General features: G+C 34.1%; 1 protein-coding gene across 2 annotated transcripts in view; it reads left to right on the top strand.

The window, feature by feature from the left end:
• The window catches only part of LOC129237402 (sodium/potassium/calcium exchanger 3-like), a 33,944-nt gene extending 19,384 nt beyond the window's left edge, over positions 1-14,560 (top strand). Inside the window, exons 2-8 of one of the 2 annotated variants that reach the window (XM_054872126.1) lie at positions 4,821-4,994; positions 7,146-7,333; positions 7,457-7,643; positions 7,814-7,894; positions 11,126-11,680; positions 11,749-11,850; positions 13,759-14,560. In XM_054872126.1, the coding sequence (XP_054728101.1) occupies positions 4,821-4,994; positions 7,146-7,333; positions 7,457-7,643; positions 7,814-7,894; positions 11,126-11,680; positions 11,749-11,850; positions 13,759-14,096 (1,625 nt within the window). In that variant the 3' untranslated portion in view covers positions 14,097-14,560. The remainder of the gene's footprint in view (positions 1-4,820; positions 4,995-7,145; positions 7,334-7,456; positions 7,644-7,813; positions 7,895-11,125; positions 11,681-11,748; positions 11,851-13,758) is intronic. The other variant, XM_054872127.1, reaches the window with a different exon arrangement.
• The last annotated feature ends 10,445 nt before the right edge of the window (positions 14,561-25,005 follow it).

Here is a 25,005-nt window from a genome sequence, read left to right as displayed (position 1 = left end):
GAAGGCGCCCCTCAGCGCGTATTAAACCGCATCCGCCCTGATGAGTTACAGCGCATCATTTTGATCGACGTGGCGCGTTGTTGTAAATAAATTGTTTTTAATTATTTATGAAGCGCATTAGTATTTTTGGCTATGCAGTTCCTTTAGTAATTACTGCAAAATAATCAATAAAAAAATAATTTAATAATAAATTTCACTTTATCTTGTTCTTCTTGAGCGGCGCGATAACCGCTTAAGCGATTTTTTGGTCAAGTTTAACAAAGCGCGACAGTCGTTTCTTACCCCTGCTAACCGGCGCCAATTGCGCAAACCAAGTGAAGCCAAGTTTTCCTCTTTCTCTGCTACCACCAGCTGGTACTGCATCAAATACTTTCAGAGCCGGAGCGTTTGTATCCATTCAGATGACATGATCAAGCCAAGGTAGCCGCTGGATCTTTATTCGCTGCGCTATGTCTATGTCGTCGTAAAGCCTATACAGCTCACTGTTCCATCGCCTGCCTTCGGCGTTGCCAACGTGCAAAGGTCCAAAAATCTTCCGCAAAATCTTTCTCTCGAACACTCCAAGCGTTTCTTCATCGGATGTTCTCATCGTCCACGCTTCTGCGCCATACGTTAGGACGGGCATGATGAGAGCCTTGTAGAGTGTTAATTTTGTTCGAGGAGATAGGACTTTACTACTCCATTGCCTATAACTGCTCATAACTGTCAACAGTGACGTGGGCGCCGATGCGCGAGTGCGCCGACTGTTTGTTTGATGACAGGCGGTAGTTCGTTTTGTCCTCGTTCACCATCAAACTCATTCCCCTCGCTGCTCTATCTAGTTTGGAAAAGGCAGAACTAACAGCGCAGTTGTTAAGGCCGATGATGTCAATATTATCTTATGAAAAACTGTGCCTGAGCGATTAACTTCTACAGCTCGCACGAACTTTACCAGTATCAGATTAAAGAAGTCACACGACAGCGAGTCACACTCTCTGAAACCTCGCAGCAATAAAATAAGCAACTCCATTTCGTGCTGTCGAATGCAGCTTTGAAATCGGCACAAAGATCGTGCAGAGCACACTTAAATTCCAATTGGTAGGTATGCTTTCATCCGGCCATAGCTCAGCCGGCAGTTCGTCGGCGCCCTAGACAAACCTAGGGTATCAATTTTGCGAATTTTACGAAAAATTTCTCATCGATTGTTGACATTCTAATATAGAAAAACTGAATTTTTAAGAATCATTTTTTTTTTAAACAAATTTAAAAAAAATAACTAAATATGTTAAAAATTAATAAATTAATCTGTCAAATTGAAAAATTGTATAAAATCATGTTGTGAAAAAAAAATTTACTCTAAAAAATTTTTGAATTTTTATATGAAAAATTGAGTGAAGAAGGATATTTTTTTACTCTCAAAATTTATTTATTATTGTGAAGAAAATAATTTGTATACTCTAAACTTTTTTTTTTTGTTTGTTTTTTGAATTTTTGAATTTTTATTTAAAAAACTGGTTTTGAAAATTTCAACAACTGCACAGTCCGTTTGTCGGATGTGGGTTGGTGTATGGAATATATTTTGCGTAACTGCTTGCCAGACTTAGGCTCATTAGTCTTATGAAGCACATTTTGGCCATTTCGCAGTATTAAATGCAATGAAAGAAATCTGAAAAAAGGTAATTTAGAGTTTCATAACTGCTAGATTTCTGAAAATCAAGCGGGAGAAGCTGAAAATCTTAAGTGCCTTCTTCTTTCGAGGTGTACGCCATCAACTGTTTTCTTTTTGAAAAAGTTTTAGAAATAAATAATTCAACATTTTTCAATAATTTTGGGTTCATTAGAAAGAATAAGTCTTCCGATAAATTGCAGAGTACAACATCATTCAATTGGTCGTTGGGGTTGGCCCGACAATAGCTCATTTTACCAAACAAATTTTGCAACATGTTTCGTATCCTTTAAGTAGCACGTTTTAAAAAATTTCCTGAAGTTATAAAAAAAAATGTTTAATAGAGTCCACGAAATTGTTTGCTTATATGTAGAAAATACGCAACACCGCCGTGGAAAAAAAATTATCAAAAATAAAAGAGAATTTTGAGCCACCTCAAACTTGCTTTTGTTGTAAAAGTACTAAAATTTAAAGGGCTATAAAAATTCACACCCAAATTTTCTTTTTAAATACTAATTAAAAACGCTGAAATTTTTGTAAAAATTTGTGGAATTTTTACAAATTTTGTGTAAATTTTGAAGTTTTAATTATTATGGTCTTTATTATAGAATGAACTATAGTTTTATAAAATATAATTTAAATTAAAAGACGAATAAAGAAATAGTCAAATCTTGTCAAAACGTTGAAGTGCGATATTTTTTTGCGGGCAGTCGCCTATAATATTAAATGCCAAGAAAACTAAATTTTGTAAATTTTTTAAATTGGTAAAATAATTTCAAAAGGTGATTTTAAGCCCAAGACATACTTCCCAATGCCCCTTGACTGCAGCCAAATATACAGACGGCATTTCATTTCTACAAAATGCGAAAAACTTTTAAAATTGAACCTCCTAAAAATATAATTTTTACATATTTTTTCCTACTCATTTTTGCATTATTCTATGAAATGATCAAATTGGCCCACTCTAATGTAGCTGCTTTATATATACTATATAAGTTTGTATGGTATGCATGTTGAATGATTTGCAAATATAAGTGTATAAGTATGTATGTATGTGTAATAAACATTTAGTTGCCTCAGAAGTCTTAACTGGGCATCAAATAGCATTTCCTCTTCTAATTGTTTTGTGTCGTCATTCGCCTCTTTTCGTTGCTATTCGGTTTATTATTGTTTTTATTTTTTATGCTTATTTGCGCTTTAAGTTAATTTTCAATTTCATTCGCATTTTTTTTAATTTTTCCACTTGTTGCCTCATCGTTTTAATTGTGTTGATGGCTTGCCGCTTGCGTGGCTTAGCTCAACGCGCGCTTTTGACGCGCATAAGCAGATGACAATTTATTTATTTACACATTAGCGCATTCATGCATATAAATACATACATACACATGCACAAACAAGTGCTTGCGTGTGCGTGTATACAATCAGAATTGAACTTATTTTATTAAATTTTGTGGGCTGCACTGTTTTTTGGAAATTAGTAAAGCGGTTTCTGAAAATATACATTTTTTTTTATTCAAGTGAAAATATTTTGCTTAACGAAAAATTAAAAAAAAAAATCGGCGTTATTTAAAAAAAAACGATTACTTTTTTTTTGTTAATGCGTTTTTTTTTAAGTAAAAATGATATATGTACATATAGATATTTATTTCTTTAAACATCTTAAAAGTATACAAACAGTAAGAATTCAAAGCTACTTGCATAAATTTGGAAGCTGCATCGGTCTTAATATTGGAGCATAGGGCGGAAAAAAATAAAAACAAAAAATATCAACAACACGCGGTGTTTTTAAGCGGTCCCCCATCCAAATACTAACCGCGCTCGACGTTGCTTAATTTCGCTGATCGGGTGAGAGCCGATGTTTCCAGCGCGGTTGGTCGTTGGTTGTACATACAAATCTATGTATACATATATTCAGAAAACACGCCCTTGATTTTTTGTTATTATTATTGTTTATTAAAATATTATTAAAATTATAGATTACTCTAATATAAAAGCTCTAGCTACCAGGGCTATCGGCTTAGTAAAATGATAGTAAATGTAAGTAAATATAAATTATAAGACTACATAAGTTGAAAGATATTTATAGCTTTAAGAAAATTTGACATTTTTATTATATTTGCTTCAGAAGGGATGGAGAGATTTATGTTATTTTTAAGAAATATCGTTTTCAATAAATTTTCATGTGCGCATATTTTAACTGAATAGGCACTAACTATTATTTTTTTTAAGGAAGGAAGATTTTTTTACATAATTAAATATTTTCTTAGGAACGGTTTTTAAAAATTAACAAAATCACGCATGTGTTCTTAAAACAACGGCCTTTAACAAATTTTATCGACTTAGGTCTAATTGAGAAAAAACTGGCCAATGGAAAATATTTTTTTTATGACATTGAAAAAAAAACGTATTTTTAAGAAATAATTTTAACTCAATTTTTTTTTTAAATATATAAAATTAAGTATAAGCTCTTCACTAATTATACTAAAGATATATGATAAAAAGATAATAATACCTAAAAAGGTGATAATCATATTTTCATTAAAAAGTAGAAAATTTCGTGTTGTGAAGAAAATTATTGTATGACTTTCAAAGAAATATTTGTTTAACATTATCACAGAAATATTTTTAACATTATCACAAATATATTTCCAAAAGAAGTTGCATGTAGTGAGTCTAATAAAATAATCCTTTCCGTTGGTTCCTTGAAATCTACGTTCCAAGCTTCGGAAGAAATCTTAATGTGGCTATTGATTTCAGCTCAACAGTCATGCACCACACCTTTATTGAAGACTTATCTTTAGTATTATTCTGCAAGGCTCTTTTTATCCACTAGTAAGAAACAAGGCTGCAAAAAGATGCACTTACACAGACTCTGGCATATCCAAAGGATAGGAGTAGTCTCTTAGAAGCCGTTGCTCAACTTGTTCATGACTTTTCTGGTTATTCTGATGCATGGAATAAGCGTTTTAAATAACTCAAAAATGCAATTAACACAGTTTTTTTAGAGCAGAAAGAGTTCCATCGAATGAATACTTACCCTTTGCCAAACAGTTTAGGTAGTCGCAACCAGGCGTGGTCCATACTGCATCCCCTTGTCTTTAAACCTTTGTTTTGCTTATTCTTAATATTATTTTCAAATCTTATGCGTAAAAATTTGTAATTTTCTACCATTTAGATATAAATTGCACACAACCCGCCATCGATGACTTCCCCAAGGATCTATTCACCGAGGCGCAGAGACAGTCAGGTGCTGTTGTACTTCATGTGATAGCCAGTTTATATTTATTTGTAGCATTAGCGGTAGTATGTGATGAGTACTTTGTGCCTGCAGTCGAAAAGATATGTGCAGGTGAGTGATCTATGAAGAAAAAATTAAAAAATGATAAGTTACTAAGGGGTTACATACGTTCAGCAGGGCCACAAATGCGCTAAAAGAATAACTGTTTTTAGAAATCAATATAAAAAAATGTTTATTAGTACTTAAACTTTATAACAAAAATTTATTTTAATTTTTCTTTACAAAAATTAATATAAAAAAAATCACGTGACCCAAAGTATAATGAAAAAAAATTGCTTCACGGTCTGCATCATTTCTCCTTGAAATGTTGATAGATCTGTAAAAAGTAAGAAAATTCTAAATTCTTGTAAAATAAAGTTGTAGTTATAGTCTGTCGAGCCCAATTTTTGAATTTCGAAAATTTTTGCAATTTACGGCATTTAAAAAAAGTTTTACGTCATAAATGAAACACTTTTATTATGTTTATACAATTTTTTAATTAAAATATCAAAAATCAAATCTATAGAGAAAACACTTTGGAACATTAAAAAAAAACACCGCATCAAGAAATATTAAAAACTGTATGAGTTATCATGCAGACCGAGCCGAAAAAAGTAGTTTCTAGAAAAACGAGTTTACAGTTTGAGGTGCAGGAGCGCGCGGACCGATTTCTACCTATTAAATGGGCTGTAGAAGCTATAAGCGGCGTGTTTTTACAGCAAGTACCGTTTTGACATAAAAAAACAGCGAGTAAATTTTTTCCAAAAATAATTTATTCACTTGAAAGGGGATTCTCTACTCTACTTTTCTACATAATTCCCATTACTATTATGACATTTAACGTATCTTGGGACGAGCTTTTGTCAAAAGAAGATTGCCGCCTGATTAGACAACCACTGCTCACAGTCGTTTTCTCTTTTTCATCATCGGAATTGTGCTTCCCCGCCTGATACTTCTTTGGTGCATAAACAAATGGTAGTCGCTCGGCGCTAGATCGGGACGTATGGAGGGTGGTCCAATTGTTCCCAGCCAAAAGAAGTGATAAGGTCTTGTATTCGATTTACTGTGGGTGGACGGGTATTGTCGTGGAACAAAACGACACCTGCGCTCAGCATGTCACGCCTTTTGTTTTGAATTGCACGGCGCAGTTTTTGTAAAGTCGCATAGTACGCTGCTGCATTGATCGTGTTGCCACGAGTCAAAAAATCGACCAGCAACACAAGCTCCTGCCCCAAAACACAGAGCACATGATTTTCTGAGCAGAAATTGTTCGTTTGAATTTTACTTTCCTAGGGGATGATGAATGCCGCCATTCCATTGATTGCTGCTTCGATTCCAGTGTAACGTAGGCTACCCATGTTTCATCGCCTGTGACAATAAAGCTTAGAAAATCATCCTCCTTGTTACTGTATCGCTCGAGAAAACTCAATGCACTGCCCACTCTTTTGGTTTTGTGCTCATCAGTCAACATTTTTGGCACCCAGCATGAACACAATTTCCGATAATTTAAACGTTCGGACAAAATTTCGTAAAGGACACTTCTTGAGACAGCAGTAAACTTTTCAGCTAAGGACGAAATCGTGAATCGTCTGTTCTCTTTCACTTTACAGTACACTTTTTGAATCAGTTCATCGGTAATGACTGAAAGTCTCCCACTTCGTTCCTCATCATGAATGTTTGTACGGCCATCTTTAAAGGCCCTAACCCATTTCCACACCATTCCATCGCTCATAATGTTTTCACGATACACTTCACTGATTTGGTGATGAATGTCAACTGATTTGAAGCCTTGAGCACAAAGAAACCGTATTACAGCACGCACTTCACAGTCGACGGGATTCTCAATAGGTGGAGGCATTTTAAAATCACGCAAACAAATGTAGACTCGATCGGATAGTTCCGTAATGGCGTATGTGGCTTCCCAACAGATGTAGCTACACGACGCGCACTAAACGGCGGCTGCAGCGCTGCGGTGGCGTAATTTAAAAACGGTACTCACTTTAAAAACACGCCTCGTATTATTGGGAGTTTCCGCATGAAAAGATACCATACTTTCGAAATGTCGAGAAAAATCGATTTTTTAAAAATTTTGGGCGTATGTAAGCAAATACTTAATTATATTTAATTTTAATTATATTCTAATTATTAGTATTTTTATGTACTACTTTCTTTTAAATTTTTTATTAATTTTTTTTCTACTTTATTTTCCCCCACGCTGCGCAGCGTTAAACATGTCAAATGATGTGGCTGGCGCCACTTTCATGGCTGCGGCCACATCAGCGCCCGAACTCTTCGTCAATGTGATAGGCACATTCATCACAGAGGGTGACATTGGTGTGGGCACCATCGTCGGTTCGGCGGTGTTCAATATTTTAGCGGTGGCTGCGTGTTGTGGGATCGGCGCTGGCATGGTGAGTAGCTAAAATTGAAAGATAAGGACTAAGATTTGAATTTAACTTTTGCACACCTGCTCGTACATTTAATTTATTTCACTTTTAATTCTCTTTGCTTCTTCTACTTCTCTTCATTGGTAGACTATTCCGCTCGATTGGTGGCCATTGACGCGCGATAGCATAGCGTACGGCGTCACAGTAGCCATATTAATATGTGTCATGCACGATGAACGTGTCGAATGGTATGAGGCGCTGATATTGGTCTCACTCTATGCCGTTTACTTGGCAGTGATGTATTTTGATAAATCATTTCAAAAATGCGCAAAAGGTATGATGAGTGTTTGCTCTATGCAGATTTTAACGACAAATGCTTACTGCATACTTACATATATAGCATAGAATACTCTAAAATATTACACTTGGTACATGGTTAAATTGATGAACACTTACATACATATTTATGTGTATATTTCCACGCTTTTACACAAACTCATTTAGGTGGCGTGAAACAGGCCCGCACGCGCAGTCGCTCCTCCAATTGCAGCATACAGACAAAAAACAGCAATGAAAAGGAACCAGGTTGATGGACATATACTACATACATATTAAACATACTAACACATCTACACTAATACACATACATATATATATTTACATACTTAAGAATCTATTTATAAAGTCACGGTGCCAAAAAAGCTTGCAATGTACATAATTTTCAAGGTATCCCTTTTTACTGAGAAAATCCAAATCCAATTATTTGTTTAAAATTTATTATTTTTCATCTTTCATCAGCAATAAATCTGTTAAAAATGACAAATTTGTAAAAAAAAATTTCATTATTGAGCTGCTCCTAAAAGTTCTCCTCAATTTGTTTACCAACTGAAAATACCCGAAGTATTCCCTTTAGCTGAGATTCCACGCTCTGGGTGAAATATTTTTTTTGTTTTTTTTTTTGTCGGGACAACTAGCAAATACACCACTCAGACATAATTAAGTCCATTGTACTGCACTCGGATTCCCTTTTAATTTTCTTTAAATCTACCCGATCTCTGAAAAAATCTGAGTTGATCTTGTGGTGCCAAGTAGTCGCGTCTTAACACATCAGTGCCAAAGACCTCAAGCCTGATTCGAGCGAAGATCGGCCAGATGCACAGAATGTGATCCACCGTCACAGAAAGTGGCTCCTCCTCTCCACATGCTGAGCAGAGTGCACTGTCTGAAATGCCTACCTTTTCCATGTGCTTCACCCATAGAAAGTGACCCGTTATCAGTCCAACCAGCTGTTGTTAGCAACAGGCTATTATATCTACCGACATAGTTCAGCCTGGATTTACAGGACTCGACTACTCTAGATGTGGTTAGGCCATCGGCGTAGCTTGGCTGTCACTGCAGACACAAACAGATCTGTCTCTCCATGTGTTTCCACAACAAAGTTCACTGCTTCTTGAACAGCATACGTCTCCGCTTGAAACACAGATCATGCATTTCAAGAGCAAAGTGCAGTTATGTTCCGCTGGATTCTACGCAGACCCCAGAGCAGAGACCTCCGCTTCAACCACAGATGCATGCATTCCAAGAGCAAAGTACAGTTATGTCCCGCTGGATTCCACATTGACCCCAGGGACTGAGCCGTGCTCGGTCCTGGAGCCATCCGTGAAAATGCGAAAACAGTGTTTGCTGGGCTCATTTTCAGAGTTTGACCACAATTGAGCCACTGGCAGCGCCACACTGAATCTCTTTTCAAGTACGACTCTTGATTGCATGCAGTCAAGGGGCATGGAGAGAATTGTTGGATCGAAGTCCAAGCCTTCTCTGTTTTCCAAAGCCAGGCAAGGGCCGTACCAGTTCGCATTATTTTTCAGTCTGCAGATGGGCTTGAAGGCCTCTCCTTGAATGAAAGTAACAAGTGATGGTAGACCAACCAGAGCATCTAATGTCGGGCATGAAGTAGTCGAAAAAGCTCCGGTGCAACAGATGACCACTGTGCGTTGTAGTCTTAATAAGGTCCTCCTGACTTCCACGAGAGAGAGTCTGCTCATCCAGACCACTGATGCTTAGGTGATAATAGGCCTTATCATAGCCGTGTAGATCCATAGGATCTTGCTAGGGGAAAGACCCCACGTTTTCTCCAAGACACCCTTACACCGCCAGAAAGCTGTCAGTACTTTGGATGTCTTTGTTTCAACGTGTGACTTCCAAGGAAGTTTACTATCGAGGATTACTCCAAGATATTTGATTTCTTTTGGGTGAAATACAAGATCGCCTGTAAATTTTTTAACAACTGAAAATACCCGAAATACTCGCACAAAATATGTGATTTAGCGACTTCAAGCTCACTCTTCCCATGAGTAAGAACTCTAAAATTTAATTTCGAGCTAAAGCTCATTTTTTATATGAGGTCTTATACACTCATATATATAGACCTTTTTCTTACTCTATAAATTCTGCTTATTTTACATGAATGCGTTATGAATTGCTGGCGCACCCACCGTATTCACCCGATCTGGCTCCCTGCGACTTTTTCTTATTCCCTAACATGAAGAAATGCCTCGCGGGAAAAAAAAATACGTGCGTTGAGTATAATGCTCGCACGAGTAAGCTTTGCCGACATCTGGACTAGACTCATTGGGTTTTCGTTTTATACCTACAGCTTCGCCTCAGCACTCTTTTTTCTTCAAATTTTCTTCTACCATACCTTCAGATAAAAATTTCTAAAATAGGCTAATTCGGAACACTATTTATAGATAATGATTTTTGTATCAGCAATATTTTTTCTTTAATTTAAAAAGTAAGGTTATGATCGACTAATTGGGCTCACTTCTTATGCACGAACCGATTTGTCTCAAACATTTTCTTACTTCGGATATCACAACAAAATTTGGATTATTTTTTGCACTAAGCTCCGGAAAAGTAAGGTTATGCTATGCCAATTGGCTAAAATAGGCTGATTTGGCTCACTCTTAATAAACGAGCACTTTTGCCTGAGCATTATTTTGCTCAATTTGTTTTCTATCCCCAGATATTACAGCAAAATTCTGAAAAAGTAAGGTTATATTGAACCAATTGGACTCGTTTCCTATGCATGAAGTGCTTTGTATTTTGCCTTATGGACTACAACGAATTTTGGATTATTTTGAACTAAGCACCGAACAACTATTTTATTATTTTTCTACAAATATCACAGAAAAATTCCAAAAAAGTAAGGTTATGTTTGACTGGAATACGCTGATAAAGCTCACTTTTTATCTCAGCAACGCTTTCGTTCAACATTTTCACTTATTAAGTTTTTATTATCCGGTTTGTCTTAATATTTTAAGTTCCTCAAATATTTTCTTACTGCAGATATCAGCACAAAATGTAGACTATTTTACACTAAACTCGGAAAAAGTAAGGTTATGTTGGGCCACTTCACTAAACCAGGTTAAGTGGGCTCTATTTTTACGCACGAGGCGGTTTGTTTTCACATACTCAATTCCTCAAAGAATTTCCTGCTCCAGATATCAAATTACCAAATCCAGATATCCATCAAAATACCGATTATTTCACGCTAAGCTCCGCAGCATTGAGGTTATGTCTGATCAATTAGTATTAAAATCTTAGGTGGCCCACTTTAAAGAGATTTTGTGTTATTTCTGTACCTTCCATTACTTGTTGCAAGCCGCATGAGCTCTCCTCTTTGTGCTTACCAACACTAACAATTGAATATAAACTTCTAAACACCAACACATCCATTTCCATTAACACTTTTACTACCAACAAACCACGCTCGCGTATTTTTTAAATCACTAACTTCTACCTTTTGCCTTTCAGACCTCGTCGAGAATCGCATTTGCCACAAGCTCTCTACCATACAACTAAATGGTGGCGTCAATAATGAGCCACCAAAGCTGCAGCCAACCGCATCACCACCTCCCTCACAAATTGCAGCCACGAATTCCAATACAAATTCCAATTCGAATACAACAACCACAACTACAACAGCAGCCATTCTACAACCACCGCCCGATGCCAAATTCTTGTCCACCACTATTTCCATAGAGAAAGCAGCTCTGGAGTTACAGCCGACAGCGGCAGGCGGCGCCATCTCGGCAGCAGTACCCGCCTCAGTTGTGGCTGCCGCATCTGCAGCGAGCGACGAAGAGGAAGAGGAGGAACATTACTCTTTGCTACACTATCCAAAGGATAAAAGTTGTTTTGCACAATTCACTTGGCTCATTATTTGGCCGATACATTTACTCTTTCGTATAGCAATACCGGATTGCAAAAAGACAAAGAATAATAAAATATTCCCGTTGACGTTCATTATGTGCATTGTGTGGATTGGTTCGTTGTCATATGTGGTCGCTTGGATGATCACTATCATAGGTGAGTGAGGCGCATGAGGAAGGTCCCTTTTCAAAAGGTTTTAACTAATATTCTTCCTTCTAATTCAGGTGACACACTGAAAATCCCAGATTCAGTGATGGGTATTACCTTCCTTGCTGCAGGTACAAGTGTGCCGGAGGCGGTTTCCAGTGTTATTGTGGCTAAGAGAGGTAATTAATGAAGGAAGAAGCTGATAATGATTGCACATTAGGGTGGGTTAATTTTTACGACATCGTTGCTAGCAGATGTGGATTCTACATGAAATTCTGAGGCAAAAAACTTTACTAAAGCACAGCCGCAAAGTCAATTTCGAGCTCCCGAAAATAGTATCTTGTATAGGTATAGAAAAGTTTGTTAGTTTCAAAAATTCGTATTAGATAAAACAAAGTTGTAGCTGGAGTCATGTACGAACTCAGTTTGTGTTAATGGAGTTAATTTTTGATAATCATATCACCACATACTAACCATCCAAAGTAAATAATAGAGGAGTCCGACAGTACACATTAATGAGATCATAGGAACAAGCCATCGAATCTCAAGGAACATCCAGATTTCCCTAGAATTGCTGGATCCGAAACAGTATTCGATTCAGAAGTAATATGTTGTTAGCCTGGAATTCCTATCCACGTAGCTGGCGGGAAGCAGCGTTTCGATTTTAAGCCGCTCGATGCGAGTCAGACGCTTTCTGCAAAATCCCATTATCTGTCAGATGTTGCGGTACTCCAGTTTTCAGTCCGCGATTGGTATTTTATTTCCCACCTACTCTGCATATCTGCCGAGCATTCCGCTATACCCCACCTGGTGACGCGTCCGATGGGAGATTGAGAAATCCACATGCAGTTCTAGTTCTATAGCAACTAATTATTATTGTTATGGGATACGAATACTACACCGGCTGAGGGTAGAAAAGTGAGAAAGTTAAAGTCACAAATTTTACAGTATCCTCTTCTTGATTGGCGCGCTAACCGTCTAGGAGATTTTTAATAAGTTTAACGAAGCGCGTCGTTCGTTTCTTCGTCGTGCTAATCTTTTTGATTGGAACTTCAGAAGATTTACCCTATGATCAGAAGGTACCGGGAATGTTTAATTTAAACGAACAGCGCACGTGCGAACCGGTCCATATTTTTTTCTTATGTTGGTAGGACTGTAAGACACACATCTCTCCCTTTTTAGCGCCATCGCATCATTAGTGTCTACCAGGCCGGCCGGAAATGTGGGCAAACAATTTTTAGATTTTACATGAAGATAACGCGCCATCGCACCGAGCCCAAATTTTCCTGGATTATTATTAAACACCAAGTAAATACCATCGTGCAAGCACCGCATTCACCTGATATGGCCCGTGCGACTACTTTTGTTTCCCAAGAGGAAGTTACCACTTCGTGGAAGGAGATTTCAGTCGATAGAGGAGATAAATGAAAATGCAACGAAAGAGCTGAAGGCCATCCCTTCGTCGGTCTACCAGGGGTGCATGGAGGACTGGGTTAAACGTTGGCCCATGTGCGTTGCTTCAGACGGGTCATATTTTGAAGGAGATTAAATAAATTTGTCTGAAGTTTAACTCTGTTTTGTTTTATTTAAACATTCCCGGAACTTTCAGATCATAGGGTACAACAGCATATGGAAGATATTGTTGAGTTCTATGATAACATCTTTAAGTACAAAAGTGGTCATTATCGGAAAAACGACAAGGAGAACGCCTACTCTCTATAAAGCAAATAAGTCTGGTAGTTCTCGTTACGAAAAAATTGTAGATGCTTCGTAGAGTTGCAGCTCTAAACAAACTATCACTGCTGACTGGAATATCTTCAAAAGAATATTTGTGAAAGTCTAGATTCAGTTTTCGTTAATGAACCGTAGCCATTAGTTAGATTACTTACAGCTTGTAGCGCTCCCTGAGAGCGGCGCAGACAATTAACCTATAATTGGGCCATTTCTTCTAAACCGAGTTTGCAAGCACTTGGTGCTCATCATTTTCTGCATTTATTTATTTTTCTTCCACATTAAACTATTCTAACTTATCTATACCATCTATCTTCCGTTTTGTTTGTTTTTTTTTTTTGTTCTTTTCCTTTCAGGTCACGGTTCCATGGGCATCTGCAATTCGATTGGTTCAAACACATTCGATATACTTCTCTGTTTAGGTGTACCTTGGCTCATCAAAGCTGTCTTCTTTCCCATACAACAAGGACAAAACTATGTCGGCATCAATTCAGCTGGTCTGGAGTATTCGGCTATAACGTTACTCTCCACACTATTTTTGCTCTATATCACATTCTCATTCAATAAATTCAAACTGGATCGAAAAGTGGGCATGGCCTGTTTGGTTATGTATCTGGTCTTTATGATATTCGCATCGCTGATAGAGTTGAATGTATTCTTTCGGGTTAACTTGCCAACCTGCGGACGTTCGTGAAGCGCCGACAGGCGCAGAGCGTGAGAGCGAGCGAACGAGAGAGACAGAGAGAGAACGAGAGAAGAAACGGCGTGTGCGCGTTTTTACGTACAAATTTATTAGGCGAAAAAACCAATAACAACATGCAACAGTAATAGTGAAAATTCAAATGAAAATGAGAGCAAAAGTATTGCGACTTTTCCAAAAAGGATTAAAAAAAAAACAAAAAAAAACAACAAAAGCAAATTTATAATTTTCGAGGAATGAGTTGATTGTGTAACTCTGTAACTTGCAAATATATTTTTCTTCTTTTTGTTGTACAAGGGTATTATATGTTTAAGTTGTATTTACGTTTTTGGTTAAAATTTTTAATTTTTCTTTTTCATTTTTGTGCTTCTAAAGCACAGCTAAAGCACGTTGGCTCGAGAGAAAAGTGTATTCAATAATTTTATGTAAATAAATTCAAAACAAACTTTTCGTTATAATCGCTTGCTTTATTTAAAAGAACATAACAAAAGTATCGAATCCACAAAGAAAATACAAAAAAAAAAAATGCTTACAACAAAAAAATGTACATGCATATATGCAAATTACAACCCTAATGCTTAATGATGTAAAAATAAGCTGTGTAATAAATAAGTCTTATTCATAATATCTTAAAAGGACTAGAAAAGCAAGAGCATTCATGGAATTATTTTGTGAAAAGAAAAATTTAAAAAGTTTTAAAATTTATTTTAAATTTCAAAATTGATTTTTTTTTTTTAATTTTTAATTTGAAAAAGAGAAAAGAGAGAAAGATTGTACAAATAAAATTTTAATTAAAAAAAAAATTATTTAAAGTGCAAATTTAAAAATTAAATTCAAAAATATTTTTTTTTTTAATTAAATTTTTTTTTTTTATATTTTCTCTTTATAAAATTTAAAATTTAGAAACAAAAACAAATTTTTAAATTGAAAATAAATTTTAAAACTTTTTAAATTTTTCTTTTCACAAAATAATTGTATTAATTGATTTTAAATTTAAAATTTTAAGAAGGGCAAAAATTTTTAAATTTATTTTGAGTTTGAAAATTCCTTTTTGTTATTAAATTTTACAATTTAGAAAGAGAAAAATTTTTAAAAATTAACTTTTATTAAAAAAAAATTAATTTAAGTGCAAATTTGAAAATTAAATTTAAAAATTAGTTTTTTTTAATTAAAATATTATTTTTAAAATATTTTCTTATTTTCAAATTTAAAATTTAAAAATAAAAATTAACTTTAAATTTAAAAAAATTTAAAACTTTAATTTTTTATTTTCACAAAATAATTTTATTAATTCTTTCTAAATTTAAAATTTTGAAAAGGAAAAAAATTTTAAAATAAAATTTTAATTAAAAAACATTTAATTTAATGTGCAAGTTTAAAAATTAAATTTAAAAACTAATTTTTTTAATTAAAATTTCAATTTAAAATTTTTTTCTCTTTTTCCTTAGAGCAGAAAGTTGGAATCGAACGTAATAAAATTAAAAAATAAGTTTCAATAAAATACATAAAATATATTTTGCATTTTTAGTTTTCCGAATAAATTTACTTGCAAACAAAAATGTAACTTTACAATTTTTTCTCAAAATATATGTATGTATGTTCAATATTTATGTTTATCCTGCAGTGTTGAAATATATTTTTATATAATGCCGAATTGCGCGTTATATGAAAGTTTTATATATATATAAATAGAACAAAAATCAAATAATAAAGTTAATGAGCGCAGTTTTTAGATCCTTAGTTGCTAAGATTTGTAATTTTAAATATTAAATAAAAAACTAAATTAAATTATATAGTTGACTCTACTTTTGGCTAGGAAAAAAATTTTAATTTTCAATTTAGCTATTTATATAGGGAAGCGTTCACTTTTACCGGTACATAACACTAATCCTTAAGCTTTTTATTTTTTCTCTTGAGCGGACAACTCTACCATAACGGATTATTAACTCTTTGTATACTTTTCTCATAAGCAAACACCTCCAATTTTTTCAGTCCCTTAGGCAAACGCCTAAGAGAGAGAGTGCACTGCAGATACAAGTACATTAGGGTGCATCATTTTCTATACAAAAATAAAAAACGGTGCTCTTTTCCACTGTGAATTTATTTTCAGACTTCCGCTAAAATATTTCGGAAATTTATTAAGATTAACGTGAGCTGAAAAGGCCTCCAAAAATCTCATTATTTTGATTTAGCCAATAAATTTTTTAAATATAATATTTCCATGGCAACCTTTTCAATATAAGCCGGGTCATAGAGACACAGAAGGCAACTGCAAAGCAGATGAACCCGCGAGATTGGGTACAACATTACCGATCCAACCAGGCAAAGCGAACATACCTATACCTTTAGCAACTTGTAAGATGCTTATAGACAAACACACTATCAGAGCTCCCAATAGGCTATGGACTCAGTCCCTGACCTGTGCAACAAGTCGAATGAGTTAATTTTTGGTTATGTTTCTTTTTTTGTTGAATGATAGTGCACTTTCTAGCGTGTTTGCCAAGCAATTGTTTCATTTTTTTACGAACTATCATCTAAAATACTTGCTGACCTATTTTCTAATTCCTTACATTCCTACATCTAATAACCAACGATTGTATAAGCGTATTTTTTTGATTTTTGTTCTTATTTTTTTTTGTATTGTAATTTTTTTAAATTATTTTCTTTTTATTTTTTTTAATTTCCTTTTTATATTTTTTTTAATTGCTTTTTCTTAAATTCTTTTAAATTATTTTAAAATAAGCGGCTCGAACGGCCGCTTGACTGTCAGTGAAAAAGCGGATATCCTCGAGTGATATTCTCTTTTCCAGCAAACCAGATAGCGCATACTTCCGCTTGGAATACACTACAGTAGTCGGGTAATCTAAATGATAGATTGATGTGAGGGGAATTGGAAAAGATTCCAAATCCCACTTTGCCGTCTTGTTTTGAACCATCTGTATATATAATCAGAGGGCCATCGATTTCGGTAAGATTTGCCTTCCATTCTTCCCTAGCAAGGGTGGTGATGGAAGACTTACATGATAGTCTATGTCGGAAGAGATAACAGTGTTCCTGTTCAGTATGGCCGAATGGCCAAGATACTTATTCCATTTCGATATAGCATTCATGCGTGTCACTGCTTTCGCTGTAATCGCTTTGCCAGCCAGATCGATAGAGAACAAGTGAAGCAACGTATTTAGAGCCTTAGCAGGTGTTGTACTTAAGCAACCTGTTATCAGGAGGCAGGCTGTTCTTTGGACTCGATCAATTGTGGCTACTCTACACCGTTTTTCGAATGCTGTCAACCACACCGTAGAAGAGTATCGTTTTGATGATCGAGGTATATAACCAATAAATGATCCGAGGTGAAAAACCCCAGGTTTTGCCTATAGCTTTTTTACAAGTATAGAGAGCTATGAAAGCTTTTTTACATCTGTTTTCAATGTTCAATTTTCAACTCAACTTCCTATCTAGAATTACTCCTCGATATTTAGCTGAATCTGATAGAAGTAATGATTCCCTTTTAAAGTTATTGTTTGCAGTGAAGGAGATTGTTGTTTCCTATTGAAGAGAACAAGATCTGTCTTTGCTGGATTCGCATTTAGTCCTCATTCGGTACACCATTTTGACAGAATACTGATTGAGCGTTGCATGAGCTCAGTGAGGGTATTCAGGTGTTTGCCTGACACGCAGAAGGCAATATCATCTGCATAGGCTACAACCTTGCAACCTGCTTTTTCGAGATTTCGAAGCAAACTATTTACAGCGAGATTCCAAAGAAGGGGTGAAAGTACTCCGCCTTGAGGAGTGCCTTTGACGGCGTACATTCTCATGCGGTTTAGCCCAAGCTCTGAAGTGATTATTCTATTTTGGAGCATTTTTTCGATCATCTTTCGGATGGAGTAATTAATACCCAATTTGGCAATTTCAGACAAAATAGCTTTGGGTTCAATATTATTAAAAACACCTTCTATGTCCATAAATGTGACAAGAGAGTACTCCTTATTGTGAAGGGAAGTTTCCACTGTTTGCACCAGTGAATGAAGTGCCGTTTCAGTCGATTTCCGTTTAGTGTAGGCGTGTTGTACCTCAGAGATCAACTTAGTATCAAGTTGGGTTTTGATTTGCTCATCTAAGACTTTTTCAAAAGCCTTTAAGCAAAAACAGGTTGGGCTAATGGGCCTGAAATCGTTTGGTTTGCAGTGTGAAGGTTTCCCCGTTTTCGGAATGAATACTACCTTCTATTTCTTCCAAATTGTCGGAAGGTAAGAGAGATTTAAACACTTGTTAAATATCATTGTTAACCACGGCAGCAGAATTTCTAGTCCTTTTTGAAGTTCTGCTGGAATGATGTTGTCAGGACCTGGTGATTTAAATTTTTTAAAACTTAGTATTGCTGTAGAGATGCTATTAGAACTGATTAGATCTAATATATTTTTTAATTACTTTTTCTTAATTTTCTTCTCACTTTTAATTTTTTTTTTATTTTTTTAACTTTTTTCTTTAGTTTTTTTTTAATTATTATGGTTTTTTTTATATACATATTTTGAACTACTTTTTCTTAATTTTTTTAATTATTATTTTTAAATATTTTGTTTCTTAATTTTTGATTAATTTTCTTCTTAATTATTTTTTTAAGCTTTTTATATTTTTCTTAATTAATTTTTCTTAAATTTTTTTTTTTATTTTTTTAAATTATTTTTGCTTTAATTCTTTTTGTTTTTAATTTTCTTTTTAATTACTTTTTTCATAATTTTTTAATTACATTTCTCAATTTTTTTAAATTTTGTTTTCTTTTGTAATATGTTTTTGTTTTTTAATTTGCTTTTTAATTATTATTTTTTTAGTTTTTTTTAATTACTTTTTCTTAAATTTATGTTTTTGTTTTTTTTATTATTATTTTGTTTCATTATTTTTTCTTTAATTTGTTTTTTAAAAGTTTGTTTCTTTAATAATTTTTTTTATATATTTTTTAATTACTTTTTCTTAATTTTTTTAATTTAATTTTATTTTTTTATTTAGCACATGCTTTTTTTTCATTTCAATTTATTATTATAATAAGTATGTGAGCTCAAAATAATACCTTTATGATTTTTTCATGAACATTCAATTACAAAATTTTCGAAAATACCGGTGTTTTGCGACACATTCCTTTAACGTACTCCACTTGTAGTTGGCAGAAAACACTTTTTATGACCTACTAGATTCCCAATCAGCAAGCAAAAATATGAGTTGACATAGAATTTACGAAACATTTTTTAACTACTCTTAGTCAAATTCGAGCTTACAAGCGGTTTGAGGTGGCTTACTCTACTGTGTCGACGCCCATTTGCAGGAACTTTACGCACAGCGTACCCTAGAATTTTTCTAAAAGGTGAAAATCTAAGCTGCACACTAACTGTCTAAGTAAATTTACTCTTTTGAAACTTATCTTGGTCTACCTAGCAGGATCAATAAAGGCTTCTTACTAACTAAAGGCCTATTTAAAAACTAACAATTTTTTCTCGTAACTATAATTATAGTCAGGTTTTTATTTCCTTATAAGATAACCGACATTCCAGTTTCAAATTATATTAAATATTATATATTAAAACGATTCAAATATTGATCATAAAAAGGGGGTTTGCAAAAATTCTCATTGGTAGTTGTTTTTATATGACATATCCCAAGCTCAGCGCACAGTCAAAGCGCCCTCATTTCACCCTAAGCATAAGGAATCAATTTAGAGCTGATGCTAAAGTCAGATAAAATCGTTTAGAGTAAAACAAAGTACCCACTGGCAATGCACAAAGCGTCATCTCAAAATGCTGCAAGCAGCGCTGTTGAATTTGGGACAATTTTATCTAGTTAGAAACCATCAAGTTAGAAATCAGCATCTCACAAAATGGATTTGGCTTAGAAACCACAAAAAAAACTGGGAAAAAACAAGACATCATCACACAAGAACAGTGGTAGTAAAACGGTGATGGTCGCTAATTAGAATTATTTCAGTAGAAATACTCAACCACTTCAATAACAACAACAGAAACCATCATAAACACCATCAGCAAAAGACTGGAAAAAAGTCCATAAAAGAAAATCTCTGCCGGTTGCTGTTTTCTTGCGCTGTAGGAAATTGAAGGCAGTGTAAGCGACCTCGCAAATGAAAAAGATTTTTTTTTGGTATTGGCGATAAACCAACAAATAATTTTAGAGTCTCATCAACACATAAGATCCAATCCAAGGGAGGAAGACAGGGAAAGCATCAGCAGAACAGCGTTGAAATGCAACCCTCAAGGACACGAAAGTCCATGAAATACTTGGAGACGTTCTAACCTTCGAAAGAACATTTCAGGAAGCAGTAGAAAACATTGAGGATAGTATCAAAGTAATAAAATAATTAACATCAGGTACGCCGACGATACAACTCCACCAGTCAAGCTGTCACATGGCCTTCAAAAACTGGTCGACAAAGTTGCAATGCACAGTCAATTATACGGCCTCAGAAGTAGTTAGTAGAAGAAATACATACAACAACACTTATTTCACAATCAACAATGCTCCTGTAGAAAGAGTAAATAAATTTTGATAACTTGGTTGTCTTCTGAATGAAAACTGGGAGGCCCAAACAAAAATAAGATGTCGCATCGAAATGGCATGATTCGCATCTCTTAAATATGGTAAAGTCGTAAAACATCGCGACTTCAGTCTTTAACTAAAAATGCGCTTCATAAAATGCTATGTATGGTCAGTTTTGCTATATGGCATGAAAATATGGACCATAAAACTCTTCGACATGAATAGACTGGAAGCATTTGAAATGTGGCTTCTCCGGAGATTGCTCAATATACCATGAACCGACTACGTTTCTAATGAGGAAGTGCTTCGAAGAGGTCACTGCGTCCATTAAGAGTTCAAGTCCATCAAAAAACGGAAAACTTTATATTTGGGGCATATTCTGCGAAACCCGAAATATGAACTGTTGCAACTCATACTGCAGGGCAAGATTGAAGGAAGAAAAGGTATCTTGGTTGAGGAACATAAGGCAGTGGACCGGTATACCACCCTCTTGGAAGCAGCTAGAGATCGCGAATTATTCTCAAATAGAGTTCAAAATTTAAATAAAAAAAAACATAGACAAAAAAAAATTTTATTTAAATTGTATAATCGCTTACATTCGATTACAAATAGCAAATAAAGAAGAAGAAGTTCTAACCTTCGAGATTTAAAAGCAGTTAACCGAACGGGGGATGTCGAAAAGCGAACAGCTGTGAATCGAATAAGATATGAATTTTTTATTGAAGCTGTATATTCCAAGTAGAATAATAAAGGAATAAAAAAATCACATAAGAAAAAGAATATCTCTCAACAGTCGCAATACACTAAGGTTTATAAGTACCAACAACTCAGAAGTCTATTGCCTCCCCACACCTCCAATCTACGCCACTACTAGAAAACATTTTGAAATTACCTGACCAGTTATCTACTGGAATTACGCAGAAAATACTGTATTAATTATGACGTACGTAACGTTATTTCTAAAAATTTATTTCCAAGAAGTTCAGACGTCACTTTTTGATCGACAAGTAACGCATTAATTTACAAAATGATTTATCGACAAATTAAGTCCTTTGCGTATGTATATAACAATAACGTAAATGCTGATAATAATTAAAAAATAAAAAAACAAGTTGATTATTTTGTCTTATAAAATTACACTAAGCAACAAATTAATATATTTTTTTACTGAGTTTACATTCAAGTATATAATAACGATCCCTCAATGTTGTTCAGCTTAGATTTACTCGCCCTATCCACACTGCTCTCACTTAGCCGGGTACAGGCATCTAATATTACCAAGGACTAACTAATATATGTTGACTTTCGTATTTGTTTACTTTATTTCCTGTCAATTAAGGCTAATAACTATTTATGATGGTGGTAAATTCTTTTGCGTTGCATAGTGTAATCAATGCCATTGCCTGCTTTGGTAAGTGGCTGCCAAGTCAAATCAGGGAGATCACCTTTGACATGCGTAAACTATATTTATCATTTATTTATTGCACACACACACACATGTGCAAGTATGTATGACAAAGTGATTTAAAATTGGCACTTAAAAGAGCTTATCAATCGTAATGATAGCGCAGCCAACATAAAAAGAAATTTTAAAATTAAAACCCTATGTTTACTTATCCTGCGCTCGCTGCGTATTTTTAACCTGACTATCTTGTTTTTTTTATTTCCCCAACTGATTTATAAATTAAGCGCGTGCCGTTTTTTTATCGGATTACTTTGTTGTTGCTGTTGTGAGCTGTTATTTTTTAATATTTAGTTTAGCCTTCAGGTATGAAGTAGTGGCAGCGCCAATATGTTACGTGTGGTTAGCTTCACCACTGTGCGACCAAAGAATTTGTCTTAAATTTTGTGTTTTGAACAGGATGTCGTGTGCCGAATCGTTGAAAATGTTGCAGAATTTTTTCCTTTTCCCAAAACTCCGCGTATGCCGCTTTGAGCCGGTAGAGGCCATTAAGGAGATTTCGCTGAAGGAGCTGAAGATGATCTCTTCAAACGTGTTTAAAAGGTGCTTTGATGACTGGACTAATCGTTGGCATATGTCTATTGCTCCGAATGGAACCTATTTTCATGGCGACAAAATAAATTTTGATTTTTTTAATCAAGTATTTTGCGTTTTGTTGAACAGTTGCCGGTACTTTTTTGACAGAAAAAATATGAAAGAGTGAAAACAAATCTACCTGAATTCAAAAAACAAATAATTATTTTGTACGCGAGCCCTTAGCATTGGAAATTAATGCAGATATTTGACAATTTATGGATGTTTCTTTACAAGAAAAATTATTAAAAACAAAAATTTTCAGATCGGAGATTAGTCGGAAATAACGGACCGGAACCAGTTAATGCGTTAACGCAAGGTGGCCATCCGAATAGTGGAGCACTCAGTTTGTCGGATGGCGTGCGAATTCGTGAAGCCGAAATAGCCGAAATATATCGCGCTGCAAGATTACGAAAAATAATAAAATAATAAGATATGAGTAAAAATATGAGATATATATGTATGTAGTTATCTATGAAATGTTAAAAAAATACAGCGAATTATTCGACTTTCATTTTTATATGATGGATATTTAAGCCAAGTTTGATTAAACAACTGTGTCTGAAAATTACATTAAACGTGATTTGTCATATGTGGTGAATATTTACCATACTGTTGACTACAAAGAAGCATTCGAGTGAGCAGTACAGCTATATGCCTAATATGTCGACAAAATCCACAAGGTTGTGATGTGTCTTATGTGATGAATGCTGAATTTACTTTTGACCACAAATACATTTGTCAACAAAATCGATCAATTATAATAGACTAATTGAACTATTAGTTACTCTGAGCTCTGCCGAATATTTCCATCAAAAGCGACTGTAATATGATCGGTCCAATGACTGCCAGAGGATTTATATCCCTATGATTTAAAAGGATCGCATAGATCTAAATTTCTATAACACATAAGAAACACTAACATGAAATATTTTTCTAAAAACTAAAAATATTAGGCACAAGAAAATTTAATTTCGCTTTTCTAAAAAATAAAATAATGAACAAATTCTTCTTTCATTCGCTCCGAGCTTCGCTTAGCACTTCATATATAATTTTTCTAAACAAACAAATATTTTATAAAACAATGTTTTAATAGTATGAAAAAAATTAAATAGTTTAGGAAATATTTTTCCTAAAATATATCAATAAAGAAGGAATATTGAATATTGAATATTGAAAAAAATTGTTTCATTATACAAAGTCTGCTGCCGCTGCTCTACACTCAACTTTGAACCATTACAGGTTGAGAGAAGTTGACTATCCCTTGAATAATGAATAAAAATTTATATTTTATAGAATAATCTTATATATATGTATGTAAATATATATATATAATGGCGCTTACACTCGTTATTAGGTGTTTAACAGTGCTCCTCCTAACAGAGTTTTGATGTTTTTCCATAAATGGAGCGACTTACAGTTTTATGCCGCCACCGGACAGCAGATAGTTTCTTATCGGGAGCTTTTTCATGGCAGAAATACACTCGACAGCTCGTCGTTGCCCGCCCAGGGGCGACCGCTATGATGGATGCAAAATTTGAAAATTTCAAATTTTTTCATATCTTTACAAACATATTAATTTAATAAAAATAAAAAATATTTTTCCTTTAATAAATTAAAAAGTGAAAAGCAAGTTCTGCTTTCATTTCGCTAATTCTCCTTTCCATAAATAATTTTTATAAAAAAAATACAAAAGGTTTTAAATTTTTAGTCTCCTAAAAAAGACCAAAAAACCAACAAAAAAATCAAGCGTAAAACCAGTTTTCTAAAAACAAACAAAAAAAAATACGAAAAGTTTTAAATTTTTAGTCTTCTAAAAAAGAGCAAAAAAACAAAAAAATGCAAGCGTAAATTTTTTTGATAAAAATAATGAAATATTTTCTTTTTAAAAAATAAAAAATCGCAAAAAATGTCTTTTCATTTCCGGAACATTTATTATTGCTAATTAATAATTTTTGTAAAAAAAATTCTTAAGTCAAGGTTTTTATGATTTCTAACAAATTAAAACAGAAATATAGTTTTCCTAAACAAAAGCACTAAATTAAAAAAAGTTTACATCTTTTGTGTTCTAAAATATAAAAACAAACAAAAAACTTCCAGCGAAAAAAATTCAAATGAAATACAAAATTTTTTTTTCATAAAAAAAGAATATCCTTTCATTTCTCAAACAATTATTAGTGCTCCATAAATAACTTTCTGGAAAAAAAAGCTTTCTGAAATATATGTTGCTATATTTTTTAAGAAGTTGAAACAAAAACTATTTTTTTCTAAAACATAAAATTAAAAACGACTTAAAATATTTGTCTTCTAAAAAATAAAAACAAACGA

Source organism: Anastrepha obliqua, chromosome 2 (assembly GCF_027943255.1).
Source record: "Anastrepha obliqua isolate idAnaObli1 chromosome 2, idAnaObli1_1.0, whole genome shotgun sequence".
Lineage (NCBI taxonomy): Eukaryota > Metazoa > Arthropoda > Insecta > Diptera > Tephritidae > Anastrepha > Anastrepha obliqua.
This window is presented reverse-complemented; position numbering and strand designations above follow the sequence as displayed.